This window comes from Carettochelys insculpta, chromosome 1 (genome assembly GCF_033958435.1).
Source record: "Carettochelys insculpta isolate YL-2023 chromosome 1, ASM3395843v1, whole genome shotgun sequence".
Taxonomy (NCBI): Eukaryota; Metazoa; Chordata; order Testudines; family Carettochelyidae; genus Carettochelys; species Carettochelys insculpta.
The window spans coordinates 48,842,683-48,864,066 of NC_134137.1; the positions used below are offsets into that span (position 1 = coordinate 48,842,683).

The window sequence follows — 21,384 nt, forward strand, 5'->3', positions numbered from 1 at the left end:
ACGTATACAGAACTGAGGCTGTGGCTCACAGACGTATGCTATTTATTTCAAAATCAAAACTCCCATTGGACTTCAACAGCTCAAGACTGGGTTCTCAGAGAGTAGAGTGAGCACCAACTTAAGCTACTGAGGGATAAGTACTGTTTCAGTGGGGAGGCACAGCAGGCATCTCTCAAATGACATTTAAGCAGGTCTTACATTTAAGCAGCAAGAAGTATTAAAGTGCTGGGAAAAGGATCTGAAGGTGCCCCTTTAACAATAATGCCTAGTGACTAACAGGAATGTTCTACATCCCAGGATTACATTTCTTCAGCTCTACAAATTATTTTGCACAGAACAAGATTTTTTGCAGTTGGACATTCATATTTATTTATATGTAGACAGCCTTAGGCGGCAAGTTACATGAGCCCATGGTTCTGTACTCCTGGCTCCACCAAAGTTCAGGGCCTGGCCTCTTTCTTGGTCCCACCCACAGACCCCATGTGTGTCCCCTGGGGTAGTGGCTGGCTGCTGCTCCGCATCACCCTCTCTTGGCCAGGGTCACAAGCCACACTGCCCAGAGAAGCTCCTCTCACCCACACTGTCCTATCCAGTGCAGCCCCAGGGCAGCTATATCCACTCTGTACAGTCCCAACCTGCTCTGGTGAAACACAGCAATTTTTGATTCAAAGACATTTTTGAAAGGCCCAGTGCATATCATTCTCATGGTCCCATGCAGGTTCCAGGGCAGCCAAGGCAGAGGTATGTGCTACTGTACTGCCTCAGCCACTCCACAGCCTGCATGGGGCATATGAAAAGCATCTTTGATTCAAGAGAGGCTTTTCCTCACAGCAGGCAGAGCTACCCCAGCAGCAGCCAGGGTCCCCAGGCCCTTTTAAATTGCCCAAGCCTCTTTTACCCACCTCCTCCCACTCAGCAGGCTTGGCTGATGAGATGGGATGTGTTCCACTGTAGCTTGCTGCTGATAGAGAGGGAGTCCTCCTCTGGCTCCAGTCCCAGGGCAGCCTGCCTGCACCTCAAACTCCTTACCCCTGGCCCCACCCCAGAGCTCACAGCACAAGCAGAATTCTGGCCCCAGCCACCAACCCTCTCTGCCCCAGTCCTTAGCCCCCTCTCACCTATCTTGTGAGCCCCTTTTCCTCAGCCCCAACCCACAGCTCTCACCCCTGCATCAGCTTACAAGGCAGGTATGCAGAGGGGCAAAACTTGGATTTGTCATTAGCTAACTCGTGTAACTCCTTTTACATAAGTGACAAAGATGATATTTTGTACTTTTTTTTAAGCTCTTCTTTTTGCCTACAAAGAGCTTGCTTACATCAACAAATTCAAATTACCCAGAGCCATATCATTCTGGAAACTTACAGCAAAGAAAAGGCTCTGCTTGTATCACGTAGCATAATATTTTTGTATCAATCATTAAGTTTATTTTTAAAAGTAAAAAATTAGTAAAATTAATGCTGCTACCTCTGTGTTATTCAAATAAGCAAAATATCACACTTTCCCATATGCTTTGAAAATAAAATTAATACTCAAACTCAAAAATGGCTATAGGTCTAAACCTCCAACTTCTTGTTTTGTATATTTAAGAGTCAAAAAGAAAAATAGGCTATGCCATAGTAAAATCAGTTGTGTAGGTTTATGTTTTGAAGTTCCAGCACCCTTCTTCTCAGATAGCCTGTAGTAAGTGGGTAATAAAACTCTGCTGATTTCATCACTGAATTGTAACACTTGTCCCTTCCTACTCCCCATACTCTGCTTTTAACAATAGTCGTCATGCTGACAGGAACAAATTGAGCTTCATGGGAAGTTAACCTAATGCTAATAAGAACAGAGAGAAAGCCGTGCTCATCTATATACTATCAAAACAAAAAAGCAGTCAAGTAGCACTTTAAAAACTAACAAAATAATTTATTAGGTGAGCTTTCGTGGGACAGCCCCACTTCTTCAGACCATATAAGCACTTCAGTCTATAAAGTGCTACTTGACTGCTTTTTTTTTTTCCTAATTCTAATAAGTTAGCAGATATAGTTGTAGAATATCCCAAAGCTAATCCTTCTACTACCCCCAGAAGTGGAACATGCCATTTTCACAGCACTCAAAGCACTCATTTCTGTGTTCATTTAGGGAGGAAAAGATTGATTGCATAATTCATGTGTTAGCAGCAAAAGAGAAGAGAAATACGCTCAGGCTGAATCTGACTCAGGATGGTAACATCTGTGTATGTTGAGATTTTATATGACAAATTCTAATGTAGAGATTTTCTTAAATGAGACGTAACACTTTCTTTCAATTAACATTTTAAAGTAGATAAATGGGCAGGTGTAAGAGTAATATATGCATACAAAAGTTAATGTTTATCCCACTTAAGTACAGCAATTCATAAAGAAATTTCAAGTAGAGTGTGATAAACTAATATTAAGATCAAACAAATCATTTCCTGCATGTTGCAAAAGTAATGCAACTATTAAATATTAATACAAGCTGCACAAAATCTGGTTGGATTGTGAAAATGAAGAGCAATTACTACCTAATTTGCTTATTGTCTTTTAATATTTACTGAAGTATATTATTTGTCAAATAAATACACATCATGTTAATTTCATAAATAGGACATTGTAAAGTTTGTAGGCCAGATTCATGCTTGGTTTATGCCCATGGCAATGGAGCTACACTAGAAATTAATTCAGTGTTCTTGCATCTTTTTATTGTTATGATTTAATCAACTTTTCCTACTGTCAAATGTTATCTGAGAGTTGCTAAAATACACAAATGTGCTTATATGGGCTATGATCCACTGAAAGCAAATTCTAATCCTATAAATAATCCACACATTACCAGGGAAATTAATCCTTTAAACAAATAAAGGCTCTTTCTAGAGGGCCTAATCCTGCAGTCTTTACTTCAGGCAAATTCCTACTGACTTCAGTGGGAGTTTTACCAAAATATGAATGTCAAGCCTTTGCCCATATTTAGGAATAAATTATATAATTAAGAGACTCTAACATTACTACATAAATAAATAAGTCTGTCTCATGAAAATAATTTCAAAGCTTTTTGTGATGGTGTCTAAGAAGAGAGCTAAAAAAAATAAAAACAGTTTGTACTGAATATATAGGGAAGAATACTGTATGATTAGACATCATGGGTATTGGGTCTTTGAGAAAGAAACAATATTTTCTACTCCTTACTTTGAACATTATGAGAATTTGGTTAAACATCCTGCCATTCAAACAACCGGAGAGTCCTTGCTATTTGTTCTCTTTATTTACACAAACCCTGTACAAAAACAGACGTGGTTGATTACTATTTTCAGTCATGAATTATTGACAGCTAAAATGATTTACAAACCAAAACAACCAGGAAAAGCTACACAAACTGCACAGAAAAATGGTATAGTTTATAACACAGCCCCTTGTTAGCAATGTTTCACAGCAAAATGCCATTGCCACAGTAACACAAACATGTTTTTGTGTCCAACAGAAGTAGTGACTATGTACCTAACCCTACAACCAGCTGGAAAGTTTGAATGAGAAAATAAAATATTATTTGTTGTAGTACTTGGAAATACTAACTGTCCAACAAAGGAAGGGTAGCGGTAATTGAAATTAATGCGTATACCCCCTGGCTCACTTGTGTTCAAGAAATGAACTATCAATTTTTTGCCAATGCTACTGTGTGTCAGACCCTTATTATAATAAAGGTAAGGGAGCCAAATCAGAATTAATTGATGCAAGATAGCTAACAACAAATACAGGGAGCTTTCCACCTTTAACAATAAACTCATATAGCACAACATCAAGGCTACGTCTACACTTGCATTCCTCCTTCAAAAGAGGAATGCAAATGAGGGAAATAAAAAAATTGCAAATGAGGCACTGATTTACACATCTCATACTTTACTTGCTAAAAAAAATTAGGAATAAGGGTTCTTTCAAAGATGGGGTTTATTTTCGAAAGAACCCCATCTGCACTGCTTTTTCCTTTCAAAAGAATCTCTTCCGAAAAGAGATTATGCAAATGAAGCATGAGATATGTAAATCAAAGCTTGATTTGCATTTTTATTTCCCTCATTTACATTTCTCTTTTGAAAGAGGAATGCAAGTGTAGACATAGCCCTTCACTTTAAAGTGATTAGAAACAAACTTCTGATTTGTCTAAAGTTAAATTTCCTACTATTAGACCTGTGCGTGTGCACACTCTAATGAGAAGAAAACAAACTTTCTTTATCAGCCATTTTTAGAAAACACTATCAAAGAGTTACTACAAAGCAATGTATAAAGACAGTCACAGTTCAGTGAAAAGGCTGGCTAAACAAAACAGCCCCAAGCTCCTTCTACATCACGCAAATAATGCCACATTTCAGTTCACAGAACTCTGATTTGTCCACACTAGGAATTTTTCCCAACATTTCCATTGGGTCACTTCCACTAGAAAGAGTGGAGGAAGAAGTGTACAAAAGGCATCACAGCCAGAATTTTAACCCCTGTTTTGTGTGGATCTGCTCTGAGCCAAGTATCAATTGAAACCATCTGAAATTCTGACCTGTGGTGCTTAAAACATTAGTGCACTGCTCCCATAGTTGCCATAGCTAGTTAAGATACACTGGAGGGGAAACTTCAGAAAAAAGTAACTCTATTGTACATACAAAATATATGGGCCAAATGCTGATGGATTTGCTCAGTTATGACGCCCCACATCAGCAAAGGAGTACAGGCCAGGGGTCTGCAAACTGTGCCTCTTTAAGGACTTCTTTATGGCTCCCGCTGCTATAATTGCAAAGTAAAAAGAAAAAAGAACTCCTAATTATTTTCAATAGATGGGGACTGTCCTACAGTAAACATGTACTGTATTACAAATCATTGCGTTTCCACTGTTCTTAAAATAGGGGTTATGGAAAGTACGGTTTGACGTTATTTATTAAGGACTACCTTGTCTTCACATGTGTTGCAGCTCTTGAATTACTGAGTTTTTTTTACTGATTAAAAAAAATGGCTCTTCTTGCTATTGTGGTTCCAGACCCCAGTATAGGCTTATGTAAGGACTGAGTCAAAATTAACTACACACTTCTGAAGAGGGGCCAATAATTTTTCCATGCATTAGTGGAAAAAACAGCTTTCTATGAAACCAGTATGTACTCCTTAATCATTGGCTTCTAAGGCAGAAAGTCCTCCCTCCCAGTAAGAAATATTACATTTATTATACACAATCAAATGCCATCACCTAGCCCCTAGTGACTCCAGGGGCTAATATCATCCTCTTACCACTTCTTTCTATCCTATGAATTCACTAAAAATATTACTGCACTGACCAGAGGTGGAAAATTTAAAGGCTGATGGCCGCATTCCACCCTCCTCTGATAAAAGATACCAAGTAGGAACCCGGCCTGTAGAAACGATACAAGGTTCACTCAAAGGCTGCGGCTACACTACAAGCTAAAACCAATTTTATTAAAATCGATTTCTCAACACTGGGTTTCATCCGTTCGATTTTGAGCATCTTCACCTTCCCACGTGCTCCCCACAAAATCGACTTATTGCTGCCACACACAAGTAACTTAAATCGAGTGCTGCAGCAATGTATTTTGGGAACCCATCCCACAGTTCCCTGAGCCCCATAGCATTCTGGTCCCGCAGGTAGATATGGGTATCTGACGACAGCATCCCGCATTTCATTCCCCTCTTTCCCCTGCTGTGTTAAACAAACATCCCTTTTTCCAGATGGGGGTTTCGCCTGCCTTTATAAGAGATGTGCTTTTTATCATTGAGGGGTGTGAAGAGGTAGTAAACCTGCCCCAACCGACAGGTCTTTGAACATGGGATGCAAAAGTACTGGATCTTTGCAGGCTTGGATTTGGATTTAGACCTCCTGGCAAAAAAGACCCTTAAAAATGTTTAAGTTGACCCAGGTGCTACACTGAAACTCGAATGAATCATTGAAATAGTAACGGCTCAGGGAGACTAAAAGACAGCTGATGTTCGACAGCTCCGAAAACTGTGACCGCCAAGGGAGACCCACCACCTGTCCCTATGAGCAGCGTGCCTAGGCTTTGATTAATTTTGGCCCTGGATATGGATTTAGGCCTCCTGGAAAAGCGGACCCTAAGTAGACACAGTTGCTACACTGAAACTCTAATGAATCATCAGTTATGGCTCAGAGTGACTAAAAGAGAGCAGACGTTTCACAGCCCTGAAAATCATGACGGCCCACAGAGACCCTTTGATTATGTGTGGATCTGAATCTCAATTTAGGCCTTCTGCCAAAGAAGACCCTTAGAAGAAGAATATGTTTAAGTAGATACGGTTGCTACACTGAAACTCTAATGAATCATCTAACCAATTAAGGCTCGGGGTGGCTAAAAGACCCCTGAATAAAGCCAGCCCCTTTGGCCTCTGGACAAAGCCCATGCAAAAAAGCTTGGTCTGAGAGGACAGACACTCTAGTGACCAAGTATTTTCTTCTATTGACCAAAAGTCATCACTGCCAAGGGAGACATCCCCCAAGTGGCTAAAAGACCCCCAACTACAGCCAGCCCCCAAAAATCTTGACCACCAAGGGAGACATCTGCCAGATGGCTAAAAGATCCCTGGCTACAGCCAGCCCCCCAAAATCATGACCCTCTCCCTGTGCAAGCTGCCTGGCATCTTGTGCAGCACATCGTTTTATTGGTTTGGGGTCAAGCCACAAGATGTGGCTGGGTGTGGGAAAGTTCCAGACCATGTGGTGCTTCTGGGGTGGGGAGGAAGGGATGGGATGTGAGAATCAGGATGAAATGTAAGTGTGTGAAAAGAAGCTTCTCATCCTATAAGCACAACCCCCACCCACAGCCTAGCTGATACATGGTATGCGGGGGGGCAGTGGCTGGCACCAAGCAGCGCAGAAAAAAAAAGGCAGCTAGCAGGTGTATACACAGAACCACAGACCGAAAGCTGCAGTACTAGCCATCAAAAAGAAAGAAGATTTTCAGCCTCTCAAGACCCTACAGCCACAGGCTTCCAGGCACTGAATTGAAACAGTCTTCCTGTTGCTTAATTCCTGTGCACCTGAGAGCAGCCGAGATGTAAGAAGCCTGAGCAGAGAACTGCGGGGTATGGTGGGGCACATGTGAGACATGTCTGGTGGCTAATGAACTCAATTTAAAGACGTGGCACATACTCACTACCCTTCATTTGGAATTTTAAATTCGAACTAAAGGCTATAACCACCAGGTTACTGGGATATTAGGATTTCTACATTATGTCAATTTCGATTTCAGTGTTCCATAAATCAAGCTAATGGAATGTACAGTGAGGACAAGCACTTGGAAAAATTGGGCTAACTGACTTCAAATTTATATTATTTTGTAGTGTAGACATAGCCAAAGTTTCCCCTTTAACTCAATCCTCAAGAAAGGCTGGAGAGAACAGGAATAATGGCCAGAAAGGAGGTACTGGATATGGTCTCCAATTCCACGGACCAGAGAAATCCACAAAGAAAGGAAGCTTCATCTGGCTGACTTCCCCTCAACGACTGCTTCTTCCACAGAAGACCAGACACTTCTGGAGCTGTGCTTCCCTCACCACCACTCCGTGAATAAGCCATCTCTGTTTGCTTGTGGGGCATACCATGTAAGTTTGACTGCTACATGGAATACAATACGTACCAAGCAGAGCTGGAAAGGAGCATACTGTGCAGTGGTGATGCCTACCAGCATACCCTTTCCCCACTAGCAGAATCTCATCACTACAAACGTGGGATGCAGGGAACTCTGAAATGCCTGAGTGGGTGAGAATGTGCCTGTACCACAAAGCCCTGACTCCCTTCCATGACATCCCCCAACTCCGCCTGGATTGCTGAGGAGCTTAATGGGCCATAAAGGCCTACATATGCATCAGCTTTACACAGCTATCAACATCTAGTTGTTATGCATTTTAAAGCTGTGACACAAAAGTATCAAAATCAAAACAAAAAAGCAGTCATGTAGCACTTTAAAGACTAATAAAACAATTTATTAGCTGATGAGCTTTCGTGGGACAGACCTACTTCATGAAAGCTCATCACGTAATAAATTATTTTGTTAGTCTTTAAAGTGCTACATGACTGCTTTTTTGTTTTGATAGAATACAGACTAACACGGCTTTCTCTCTGTCACTATCAAAATCAAAGTTAGCCTGACAATCTATCCACAAATCACTTCTTTGCATCAGTGTGCTGAGAAATATCCAGTACAAGGGTTCCAGATAGTGTATGAGAGTTGACAGACAAAAACACCGGAACTTTGTCCTGTAAATATGAATTTAGGAGCTTGTTTTTGATGTGGGGATATAACAGAACATTGGTATAATCACCTCTTTCAGCACCCGCTCCTGCTACATGAGATACTTCCATCCTTTGCCCTCTCCTGGCACCCTCTGTAGCTTATTAACCTCATTGGATGGGTCTTCATCCCCTCGGCTTGCCGACCAAGTCACACAATCAATAGGAAGCTATTCCAGGATAACAAAAGTTTAAAAGAAAAAAAAAAAAGATCCCATCTATCTTCCGTCACCCTGACTCTTAGGCTACATCTACACTACCACGATCTGTTGACAGAAGTTACCTTCTCGACAAAATTTCTGCCAACAGATTGCGGCCACACAACAAAGTGGAATGCTCTGTCAATATGCTCTGTCAACAGACAGCAGCCAAACTGACTGGCCGCTTTCTTAACAGAATGGCCAACCAGAAGCACAGCAGAGAGGGCTGCCCAGTGACCTGGAAGCTCTGTCTCTCGACAGAGGGTCCTCCGAAGCATCCACATGGCTTTTTTGTGGACAGATTCCATCGAGAAAGGCGTTCTCCCTCATGTGGGGGGGGGGAGGCAGAAGGCTGTCGACAAAAGTGCCAACTTCTGTCAACAGTACGCTGACAGAACACATTTTTAGTGTGAATGAACCGTGAGTTTTTTTCAACAAAACCTTGGTTTTGTCGACAAAATTCTCCAGTGTAGACTTAGCTATAGAGAATTTTAGCCCTTCACTCAGGCGTCCAACTAGCCTTCTCACCCTTATTGGGGTTACATCACTCCACCTGTGGTCGGTGGAGAAACCCAGGTCTGCTCACGACTTCAAGCTCCAACCCAGAGACCCTATAAACAAACACCACGTACCACTTACTTCATTTTGTTGCTGTTACTCACCTAGATCTCTTCCTACCTGGCCTGTTTATCTTCACCCCTTACCTCCGGGTTAGATTTTGCAGGTACTTTCTTACCTAGTTCAGCAACTTCAGCCAAAACTAGACTCTGGTGGTAGCATACATCCTATTGATTCAGAGATCAGGAGTACTTTGATCTGTATTGACAAAAATGTTTCCTCAGAGCAGGACTCTCCGGATAATGTGTTTGTACGGTATCGATCCCTGAGTTGGTTGAGGGACCTAGTCACCAATGCAACATAAATATCAGGTAAATAATTAAGTGCAGTTTTCTTTCAACTCACTCAATAAAACAACGGCTTTTATCCTAAAAAGGGAAACGTCATAAAAGCTATGTCTACACTATAGAGTTTGTCAACAAAACTGGCATTTTGTCTGCAAAACCTGTAGAGCATTCCCAAGGCGTTCCGTCGACAGTAAATTGACAAAATGTGTCATGTTTGCCAACAGCATTCTGCTGCTCCCCCCAAGGCAAAACATCTCTAGAAAGCCGATCTGGACATTCTGGGAGACCTTCTGTCAACAGACAGGGCTTGTGGTACACTAGGCAGCCTTGTCTGCTGTGCTTCCAGTCGGCCATTTTGTCGAGAGAGTGGCTGGGCAGTCTGGCCGCTCTCTGTCGACAGAGTGGATCACTCATTTTGATCTGTTTTGCAAGCTTGCCACAATCTGTCGACAGAAGTTTTGTCAGAAGATATCTACTTCTGTCAGCAGATCACTCTAGTGTAGACATCGCCAAAGAGACTGCATGCCCTACATACAGATGCTTCTATAAATAAGTCAGATTAATTTTACTTAAAGTGCTCAGCTTAAGAATATAGTTATTCTCTTCATCTATTTTTAAGAAAAATATAAAAATTATACATAAAAATATAAAATATGAACAATTAAAGGAGTGAGAAATGTCCCAATCACACTCAGTCATTCACTCATTTTACTTTAAAACTGTAATAATAATAATATCCATTATTTTAGCACCTTTCATCCTAAAACATCCAATGGGAGCAGAATGGATGATTAACGCAATTTCTTGGGTAGGCAGAAGTGTGAAGTCCCATCACTGCAGAGAGTTCTTGGCACGCATGAGTAGTTCTCACTGCTTTACCTGGCATTCCTGGCTGGCCACCTCTGCACACTGGTGCAGAGAAATTTAACACCATGTTTCCAACTCCTCCTTGCCCATTTTGGGATGGATTGTGCTGCTACAGATAGCAGCATGGGGAGTGTTGTCCTGTTTCTATCCAGGAGTCAATAATGAGAAGGAAGGCTTCTCATACACCCACTTCTCTGCCTTTAATCTTCATACAGAATGTGGAGATGAACTGAAGGGTACCTGTCAGATTAAATTGACTCTAATGCAAAAGTCCTGCGCAAGGTACTATCTCTTACTTAAGAAGTGTGTGAAGAGCTAGGGTGAGGTAGTACAGCTTTTTCCAGGTTCTCATTCATTATTGATGTAATTCATTCATAATGAGTGACTTTTCCCCCACCACTTATATGCTTCCACCACTTGAGTGAAATGTTGCAAAGCTCTGTTAACAATAGTAATACATAAACAAAAACCCTTATGAAATGTCTGTATCTCTAAACCACTCTGAAATAGATTAAAGACCTCTGCATAGCTTTTTGTAGTGTATTAAATTTTGATCACAGGTGCCTTTACGAACCCAGGAGTCTCTTTAAGAAAAAGCAGCACAGAAATATTTCAAAACGTAATGTTGTTCTAAATTCCTGTAAGTGCTCTGTTTTCATATACTTGCTTGACTTTCTTCTGTTCTCAGCAGTACAAAAACAATACAAGTGGGTACTGTTTCTAACAGAGACCTAGAATATTCTTTTATTGAAAGCTCAAAACCAAAGTCACATATATAAGCAAAGAGCTGTTTACTGATGCAGCATTTCACTCTAAGAGGTGCATTGATAAACAGTACACGGAGTATTGCATGCATTGACTTTTCAAATCACATTTCCAACTACACCTCCAGAGCTCTCTGGTAGATCAGCATTGGTACAAGTAACATGGAAAATACAGAAAGCTACAGACTCGAGATTTTCAAACACTTGGAGAGTATGGGATGACTTTTTAATACACAGATTGTCATAGTGATCATCTTCTCATGTATTCACAATCACACAGACCTCCTCCCATTTGTGAGCGCATAACACCACAGTAGCAATTCCAGCTCTTGTTTACATAGCAAAAATATACTACAAATATTTAACATATTTTTTTAGTGCAGAAAAATGGGGTGGCAGTCAGCACCCTGTGACCAACCTACTCTCTTTCCATCACCAGCAAGTGCTCTGTACACAAGAGCCTGAGAACCTCCCTAACCACAGTAAACTGCTCTTATGTTATTCACCTAACTGAAGTTGCATAACTGAAGTCAGAGATGTGACATCGACTTACTGTGGTGCCTAGACTGCGCTGTGTCAATTGAAGAATGTTTTCCATTAACTTCCCTTACGCTTCTCAGAGAGGTGGAGGACACGACTCAATGGGAGAGTGTTCTCCCCTTAATTTAGAATGTCTTCACCAGACTTGCTAAACCGATACTCGCTGCAGCAATTGCGGTAGCGGTTATGTACTGTCAAGAGCAGACACACCTTAAGACGGGGTCAGCAACCCCTGGCACAGGGCATGCAAGCCAATTTTCATCAGCATACAAGGTGGGAGCTCAGCCCCATTCCTCCCCTCCCATACATCTGGGAGTTTGCTCAAAGCCACGCTGTCCATGGATAAACAGAAGACCAGCAAATGCTACCAACCACCACCTAAATGGTAAAACTCTGCATCTTAATTTATTAATAAAGCTGTTGTAAGTAGGACTATTAATGACTTTAAAAAGTATTCCCAGTACACGGACCATACATAGAGGTCAAAAGGTCAAATTTTGGCATTCTGCCTCAGAACAGTTGCTGACCCCTGCCCTAAGATACATGGAGGGCCTTATGACTGAAGCACAGAACTTGTAACAAGATCTCCGGCTATGTCTGTGCCACAACCTTCCTGTGTGAAAGTCACTTCACCTCTCTGGACAGCAATGCATACGTGTATATAATGGGAATAACACTTCCCTACCTCACAGGGCTCCTTGTGGCTTAAGCCATTGTTCGCAAAGTACATTTTTAAGGTAAAACTGAAGGCCTCTGGCCTATTATCTTCCTTTCTGGGATGGTTTAACGTCTCTCTGTTAAAAAGATGAGAGTTAATCACAGCGTATAAACAAAATCTCATCTGTGGGATACCAAAAATTCCCACAAGATTCATGTTCCAAGACTGTAAGCCCAAAATTCTGCTCTCAGAGATGTTGACAGGAGATTTTTAAAGACCTAATGAGCAAAATATTGGACTTAAGATCTACCATATGTATCTGTGATAAGAATTCTGCCCTTATTGATTATAACTTTTTATTTGCCTACATGCAGAGGCTGAACCTGCAATCCTGATACTGGCAAAATCACGGGACTGTGTCCAGGTTGCAGGATCAGGCCTATTGTTTGTAAGTATCTATTTAAACAAAGACAGTATCAGTTATAGTAACTGTTGTAATCAGAATTTAGTACTAAAATTTGCAATCAGATCCATAAATATGGCTTTGATCAGCTGTTACTTAGTCACCCGGGTGCATCGTGGCATTGTTACCCAATCTCTGCAAGAAGTACTGATAATTGCAACATATTAAAAATGCATTATCTGAAGAATTAGGAATTCAGCATAACTGCTTATTACGTTTCTTCGTTCTCACTTCAGAGGAAGAGGATACATAGCACACGTCTTCCTTTTGCTCCTCCCACGTTTCTTCTCTATGGGTTTGCCCCGGTGAAATACTGAAATAAATCATTTAAAACGGCCGAAGTGGCTTGATTTTAGTTTTGTAATGACGGAGGAGCATGTCCTTCCTTCCTAAGATTTCACTTACTCCTTAGTGAAGAAGCGGGTCTTTGCCCATGAAAGCTTATGCTCCAAAATATCTGTTAGTCTATAAGGTGCCACTGTTGTTTTTGAAGATACAGACTCCCCAAGCACAGCAGCTCTCAACCAGGGGTCAAGAACTACACTGGGGGCTGCGAGCAGGCTTCAGGGGGTCTGCCAAGCATGGCCGGAGTTAGACTCACTAGGGCCCACAACAGAAAGCTGATACCTGGCACAAGGAAGGGAGCTCCTCCACCTGGGGCTGAAGCCGAAGCTTGAGAAACTTAGATCTGCAGTGCCCCTTGCGGCAAAGGATCCTGGACATTTGCCTGTCTTGCTACTCCCTGCTGCTGGCTCTGGCTTTTTTGTGCAGAAAAAACAGTTCTTGTGACACAGCTGGGCCATGGAGTTGTTATAGCATGTTGTGGGGTGGAGAGGCTCAGAAAGAAAAAGGCTGAGAACCCCAGTTCTAGGACAGTGGTTTTCAATCTTCTTTTCACTTGCAGATTACTAAAAAATTCAAATGGAGGCGTGGACCTCTTTGGAAATCTTAGCCATTGCTCCCATGAGGTCCATGGACCACCGGTTGAAAACCACTGCTCTGTGCGTCCCAGTTGGGCTGTGGTGTAATACAGAATAGCCCTTCCTCAAAGGGAGATCGTAGGTGACCACATGAAGTCGGTTTGTGCACCATGCCTCAGGATGGTACAATGGGTTCCTGTGGATGTGTATTCTGCTAGCTCTGCCCATTCTTTTCACTGTGATTGTGTACAAGGACCAGCCACAATCTGAGGCATATTTTCTCCTTATGCTTACCCCCAAATTCCTTTTTCAACTGAAGGAGGAAGTTTCAAACCCAAAAGGCAACAAGGAATGTGCCTACACCTGGTGTGTTTGCAGAGGATTAATGAACAGCAGACGCAGATATCTCTTAAATGGGGGAAAAAACATACACCGTGCCTTTGCCAAGTCTGTAATAAAGACAGAGAAAAGGTGAAACCCAGGTGGCTCAAGTTAGCACAACAGAATTCCAGTCAATGTGTGGCAGACACCTCATGGAAAGAGAGCGTGAGCTGTGAAGCCAGCATTTTGACCTATGCTTAGTGGGAGAGTGTTCCTACTGCCCAGAAACTCTCCATTTCTGAAGCAAACAAAAAGAAGAACTGCTAAATAAAAATCTGCCCCTGGTACTATTGTGCCCAACCAACCTGTTTAGTGGATAGCTCTGAAAAAGTAGTTATGAGTGTGCAACAGTTCCACAAGTACAGGAGTTGACCTTTTCTTATTTTAACCAACCCTCTCTCCCACAACAGTATTTCCTTTTTGCATGCAGTTTAAGACAGCCTACAACAACAGAATCTGCCTCCTAGAAACCTGCATACTTTGATCAATATTCATTTGCTGCCCTTCATCCTGCAATAGACTAACAGAGATAGAAAGAAGCATGAGTGCTCTTGAGTGATAAAAACAAGTTTGCTCAGCCCACAAACAGGCATTTAGTTGGAAGGAAAGAGTGAAGCGGAGAAAGTAACAGAAAAGCTAAAGATCTGCAACATTCTACGCAAGTTTGTCAGAAAGCTTGCAGGAAAAATCATCCATTAAAAATATTCCAAAAAGAGAGATTTCAAGCACTGTAAAGTGTTAACCAAGCTGTTTAACCCAGGTCAGATTCTCTCAGTATATTATGTTATACTATCCAAGCTGTGGATAAGTCTAATACACACATAGTGCTGCCCCATTCAGAACATCAAAGTTCTCAAAACGACTAACACATATAACAGACATAGTCAGACAGGAAATAGAAAGTGCCACTCTAGGTATGCTTTGAACTTCCTTTTTCTTCACAAAGGCATTAATAATTACTGCATAACAAACTAAGGTCTGACCCTGGATCAAAACCTCCAGACTAAAACAGCAGAAAACCCACTAGACAAGAAGCTTCCTTAAACCATTCAGCCTCTATATCTGACATTCAGCACCATTCTTGCTACCCACCCAAGTAACCACTCTGAACCTAGCCCATGTCTCCTAATGCCCACCTGCACTACTAATTACACAATATGTAGTATTTAGGTTACCAGACTCAATAGCCTGATAGGTCTTAATCTCTTCCACTGAATAAAATTTGGAAAGTGTTGTAAGCAACTACTGCAACAAATTCCTGTTGCTCTCCTTCAGAGATAGTAATTCATTGGCCAGGATTTTTAAAGGATAGCGGCTTATGTCTCACACACCCATGGACATAGAATCATAGAATACTAGGACTGGAAGGGACCTCAAGAGGCCATCGAGTCCAGCCCCCTGCCCCAATGGCAGGACCAAGTACTATCTAAACCATCCCTGACAGACATCTATCTAACCTGTTCTTAAATATCTCCAGCGATGGAGATTCCACAACCTCCCTTGGCAATTTATTCCACTGTTTGACCGCCCCGACACTCAGGAACTTTTTCCTAATGTCCAACCTAAACCTCCCCTGCTGCAGTTTATGCACTGGTATGCTTGGCAGCCTGAACTTGCATGACTTTCCATCACTCTGAGGTCACCTCCCTTGCTATTAGCTCGCACCTGTGCCCCCCAAAGCTCCTTCTCACGAACGCAGGACTAGAGGAACCTGCCTTTACCCTGTAACCGACTTTCATTTTGGCGCCGCCAAGTGAAGGCATTGTCCATGACCGGCGATTGACCTCTCTCCCCCCGTCCTCTGACCCCCCGCTGGGGCCGGGCTGCTGCAGCCCCACTGGGGCCGCGCGCCGGGAGTGTCCGGCAGGCAGAACTTCACCAGCTGCGAGCCGCGGGAGCGCCGCAGGGGCCCCACTCTGCACAGCGAGCCCCCTCCCCAGGGGCGGCGGCAGTGGCCGTCCCAGGGCGGGCTGGGCTGGGCTGGGCTGCGCTGCGCTGCGCTGCGCTGCGCTGCGCGGGGTGGGCGGGGGGGGGAAGGGGAGGCGGGCGGCCCTGGCCCCGCGCGCTCTTACCTGACCCGGTTGTCGTGGAACTTGCTCTGCTGGGGCTGGTTCAGGTGAATGGTGCGGGCTGCCGCCTCCGCCTGATCCGCTGAGGACGCGGCCCCGGACATCTCATCATCCGCCTTCTTGTAGCCCGCGGGGGAACAGACGGGCCCTGCGAGGCACAGCAGGGGAGAGCGCCCGTCAGCGAGCGGAGCGGGAGAGGCTCAGGGCAGCGGCAGGGAGACGCGGCGCGGTGCACCCCCGCCCCTGGTGCATCCGCCTCTCCCTGCCTGCCTGCAGCGCCGGCGCCCGCCGCTGTCTCCGGCTACCGCCGGCTCTTGCGAGCGGCCCCGGAGAAGCCGGGTGGCAGCAGCCGCAGCCCGGGCGCTGCCCTCGCCCGTCGCGCGTGCAGAGAGGCCGGCGGCGGCCAGCCCGAGCCAGGCACAGACCTGGCCCTGCTCTCGCCGCGGCCGCTACTCATAAACAAAGTCACAGCAACAAAAGGAGCCACCCCTCCCGCCCTGCCCTCGCAGCCGGCTACACCCACCCACCTGTCAGCCGCAGGCCACCAGCCTCCGACAGGCCCCGGCCGCTGCACAGGCAGAGCTGGCGGGGACGGGGTGGGTGGGATTGTTTTAAGGGGTGAGTGAGAACAAAGGGGCTGGGATTGTCCCTGGCAACGGGAAGGGCTATAAAACAAACCACCCTGCGGATTGTAAACGCAGAAGCGGGGAGAGAGAATAGGCTGAAGCCATCTCGCCTTTAGGAGTTTCCTCCTGGTGCTTAGCTAAAGCACTGGCTGGTGATGAATTATGCAAGCGCCCGTGGAAAAAGCTCTCATGAGCACCAGTGAAAAGGGGGATCGCCAAAGGCTATGGGCTGGGGAGAGGCTGAAGCAGTGTTTCACCAGAGGGAGGCCAGGGCTTCCCAAGCATAAGCTTCCTGTGGAGCCCTTCAGCTTCACAAGTTCAGGGGCTACAGCTACACATCAGTGTTATCTCGAAATAATCCATTCCAGCATAACTATTCCAAAATAGCTTACTTTAAAATAGCACAGCTACACCCAAGAATGCATTTTGAAATAGCATGTCTGGACACACAGCATGCATCTACACTAGCAAGTTTTGGAAATATTTTTCAAAAGAAAGGGCTTTTTGGAAATATCCACACAAAAAGCACTCTTGCAAAATTAAATCGAAAGAAGGTCTGAAAGCATTCTTCCACTCCCATTTCAGGAAGAGCACCTTCTTTCAAAAGCTTCTTTTGAAAGAAAATGTGTGTAGATGCTCCGTGGGCCTTTTTTCTTTTCTTTTCTTTTTTTTTTCCCAAAAAAGCAGGCTTCGTGGCACGTGATTTTTCAATCCCTGGCTGTTCTTTCAAAAGAGCAGGGGCTGTGTGGATGCTCTCTTTCTAAACAGCAGATCCCTCTTTTGATAGGCTTTTTTGTATGTGGATGCACTCCTTCCAAAGAAGTTATTTCAGAAGAGATCTTCCAGAAGGGCTTCCTTCGAAAGATCACTGTAGTGTAGATGTAGCCACAGTGACTATTTTGAATTAGTGCCACTGGATGCCATTATGGCTTATTTTAAAATAGCGCTATTCCATGTCGTAACAGTGCCTATTTTGAAATAGCTATTTCAAAATAGGCATTATACCCCCTGCCATGTGGTTTACAAAATTCAAAATAACGCACCAGCTATTTCAAATTTATTTCAAAATAGCAGGTGCGTAGTGTAAATGCCCACAAAGTTATTTCAAAATCATGGCCGCTATTTCAGAATAACTTTGCTGTGTGGCTGCAGCCTGGGAGAACACACACAAGGGAAAGGGAAGTCAGTGGGGGTGGAGCAGAGGAGTGAGTGTCAGAATACCCAGGGGCCATTCTTCCTTCTTGACACCCATTTCCTCTGAGGTTAGAAATCAGCTGACCCCCTGGATACCTCAGTTCCACCTTTCTTAAAAAAAATGTCACCACACCAGAGATGAAAGTGAGTGGATGGGCCCTGGTGTGCAGCTCAAGCAAAAGTTGGCTGAGCTGCAGCAAAAGCCAGCAGGGAGCTATTTAAAGAGCTGGCAGAGACCAGGGTTGCAATAGACAGTACCTGTAAGAAATTTTAAGTTACTTTCACCCCTGCACCACATCTATCTCTCTGGCAGGAAGATTATGAGGTTTAATGTTGGCTATGTGTGTTGGGAAGTGCTATTGACTTACCAAGTATTTTATATCACATTTTACCACTGAAATAGTAACTCTTCATCTTTATGGTGCCTGAAGCACACAGTCTGAGAGCATTTTCACACAGCTGGAAATTATTCCCATTTTACAAATTTAACTCAGTCCATACTGCGCTGATTTTTTTTTTCATTTCTCTGATTACAGCTGTGTCAATTCAACCTGGTTCTCCAAAAGGTGAATTTTATCTACTAACAGTTTAACTATGATGGGCAAGGTCACTGACTTCAATAAGAACAAGTTTGGCTGTCATAAAAGAAAAAGGTTTCCAAACACACAGTTAGAAAAATTACAGGTAAGATACAGGTCACAATGTCATCTTCACCTACGTAGCTCCATCAATCAAACCAGCCTTTCCAGATAGAAGATTCTTTGTCAGATGTGACAGTGAGAATTTTTTTTTGTTGGACATCCTGATTTTCTGATGTAGAGTCTGCCCTATCCATCACATGATCCATCACATCATCATGAGTCTGATCTAAGGTCATATAAGTCAATGCAAAGGTGCTCACTAGCTTTAATGGATTTTGGTAATGACCCATTTATGTCTCCATCCTGCAAAACCTTCCCCACGCTTTTCCTTAGATATGTTAGTACTCCTAATCACTGGTTGTGCTGCCAGTGGGACTATTCACAAAACATGAAAGTAAGTGTTGAATACTGAGAGTCGGTAAGTTGGGCTGATGAATATGAAAAAGGCTATAATTCAAGCTCAAATCACATTCAGAATAAAAATGAACCACCACTCACATTATTCTCTGTGTTTCACAAACAGCAATCATAGATAGACCTGTGCTTAAGTTTACAATTTTGCAACTTGGTTTTAGCATTTGGATCTGTAATTACATAAACATTTCCTACTATACCTGTATTTCTGAAAGAATTCTTGTGAATCCCTGTGCATTAATTTGAGGTAACACAAATATATGTATGTCAAAAATTAATTTACTTGTTCTATCACACCTCAAACCTAATTTATAGCAAAACTACAGGATGTACATGTCTGCATCTTAAGTTACACACACTCACATATACTTGTAGTCAACAGCCCCTCCACCACCACCCCACACAATTATAGCCACCAGCCTGGTGGTTAGAGATGTAGTAGGCCCAGATTCAAGTTCCTTTTATAATTTATAAAAGGGACCTGAACCCAGGTCTCCCATTATTCAGGAGAATACCCTAACAAGTTATCGGATATTGTCTTTCAACCTTGCCTGCAGAAATTCTTCCACTTTATATAAACAATTTAAGTATTCCTTGGAGAAGCAACTTGAATGTGACACTCCCATGTTGAAGATGAGTGCCAAAATCACTTAGCTATACAGTTAGGGTGGATCAATCCACCAGGCGTCGATTTATCCTGCCACTGAAGGTACAGTAAATTGATCTCTGAGCTCGCTCCTCTTGATGCCACTAATACAGCAAAATGAGAAAAGTGGCCGGCAATGACAGTAGAGCAGGCCCCCCACCTCTCATTGACCTTTCCAAAATCTCCTCTTCTAGTACCTCAGTCTCGGATAGTTACCTGGCTTTGTCATCTAAAAGAGTGGCTCAGGTGTGGGGATCTCCCTCATGTCATCTGCAGTGAAAAACAATGCAAACAATATGTTTTGCTTCTCAGCAACCCTTAGATTTCCTTCAGCACTCCTTTAGCACCTTGATTATCTAGCAGTCCTGCTGACTGTTTGTACCTTTTTTTTTTGCGGTTAGTTTTTGTAGTTGCTCTTTAAATTCTTTCTTGGCCAACCTTATACTTTTAGTTTTAATCTGCCAGAATTTATGCTCCTTTCTAGGATTTGACTTACACTGTTGAAAGGATTTTTTTGTCTCTAACATAAGAACATAACAATGACCATTACCGGGTCAGACCAAAGGTCCATCTAGCCCAGCACCCCGTCTGCCGATAGTGGCCAGTGTCAGGTGCCCCAGAGGGGGTGGACCGAAGACAATGATCAACAACTATTTTCCTGCCATCCATCTCCAGCCTCTGACAAACAGAGGCCAGGTACACCATTACTACCCACTGGCTAATAGCCTTTTATGGACCTAACCTCCATGAATTTATCTAGCTCTTCTTTGAACTCTCTTATAACAATTTCTTTTATTCTGCTCTCTATCCATGGTGGCATTTTTTGGTCCTCTGTGTGTGTGTGTGTGTGTGTGAGTGTGTGTGTGTGTTTTAAATTTATTTCAAACATACATTACCGTGAGAGTCTATTATAGTGTTTTAAAATAATCTCTGTGCAGTTTGTAGGCATTTCACCATTATGGCTGTTCCATTTAATTAGCTCCCTCATTTTTGCATAGTTGCCCTTTTTAAAGTTCAGTGCTGCTGTAGTGATTTTTTTTGCATTCCCCCACCTAATTCCCTTACAAGGATGTTATATTTAATTATATTATGATTGCTATTAAAGAGCAGTTCAGTTATATACACCTCTTGGACCAGATACTATGCACCATTTAGAACTAAATCAAGATTTGTCTCTCCCCTTGTGGGTTCCAGGACTAGTTGCTCCAAGAAGCAAACATTAATGTATAAGCAGTTGATTTCTGCATCCCATCCTAGTATGTGCTTGCAGCACTACCCATACAGATGATACAGAACACTGGGAATACAACATATGAGCTGTGTAGGAAAAAGTCTAATACCTTTCCTTTGCTAAGGTTTAAGTCAGGTAGAGCAAAAAGGAACTAACTATAGTGGCCTGCCCTCAATTGCAGAGTCTATACACACAAATTTTCCCAGACTTGCTCAGAATCACCTGCCTCATCCTTAAATGGAAGAAGCCCTCTGAGACCGTGTCCCCATTTACCATGAAATCAACAATGCAGCGCTTGATCTCCCAGGGGTTGATTTAGCAGGTCTAGTAAGGGCCTGCTAAATCGACCACTGATTGTGCTCCTCTCAACTCTGGTACTCTGTAGGAGCACGGAGAGTAGAGGGAATCAACTAGACAAGTTTCTCCCATTGATCCCCCACAGCGGAGAGGCCGCAGAAGCTCACTAAGGCACGTCAACTACAGCAAGGCTATTCACATGGGGGAAAAAACATACACCGTGCCTTTGCCAAGTCTGTAATAAAGACAGATATAAGGTGTTCCCTTAGAAGGCTG

General features: G+C 43.2%; 1 protein-coding gene across 1 annotated transcript in view; it reads right to left on the minus strand.

Moving 5' to 3' along the window:
* ATP8A2 (ATPase phospholipid transporting 8A2) overlaps positions 1-16,199 on the minus strand; it is a 556,173-nt gene extending 539,974 nt beyond the window's left edge. Inside the window, exon 1 of the mRNA XM_074985625.1 lies at positions 16,063-16,199. Coding sequence (XP_074841726.1) covers positions 16,063-16,163 — 101 coding nt within the window. The 5' untranslated portion in view covers positions 16,164-16,199. The remainder of the gene's footprint in view (positions 1-16,062) is intronic.
* Positions 16,200-21,384: the final 5,185 nt, after the last annotated feature.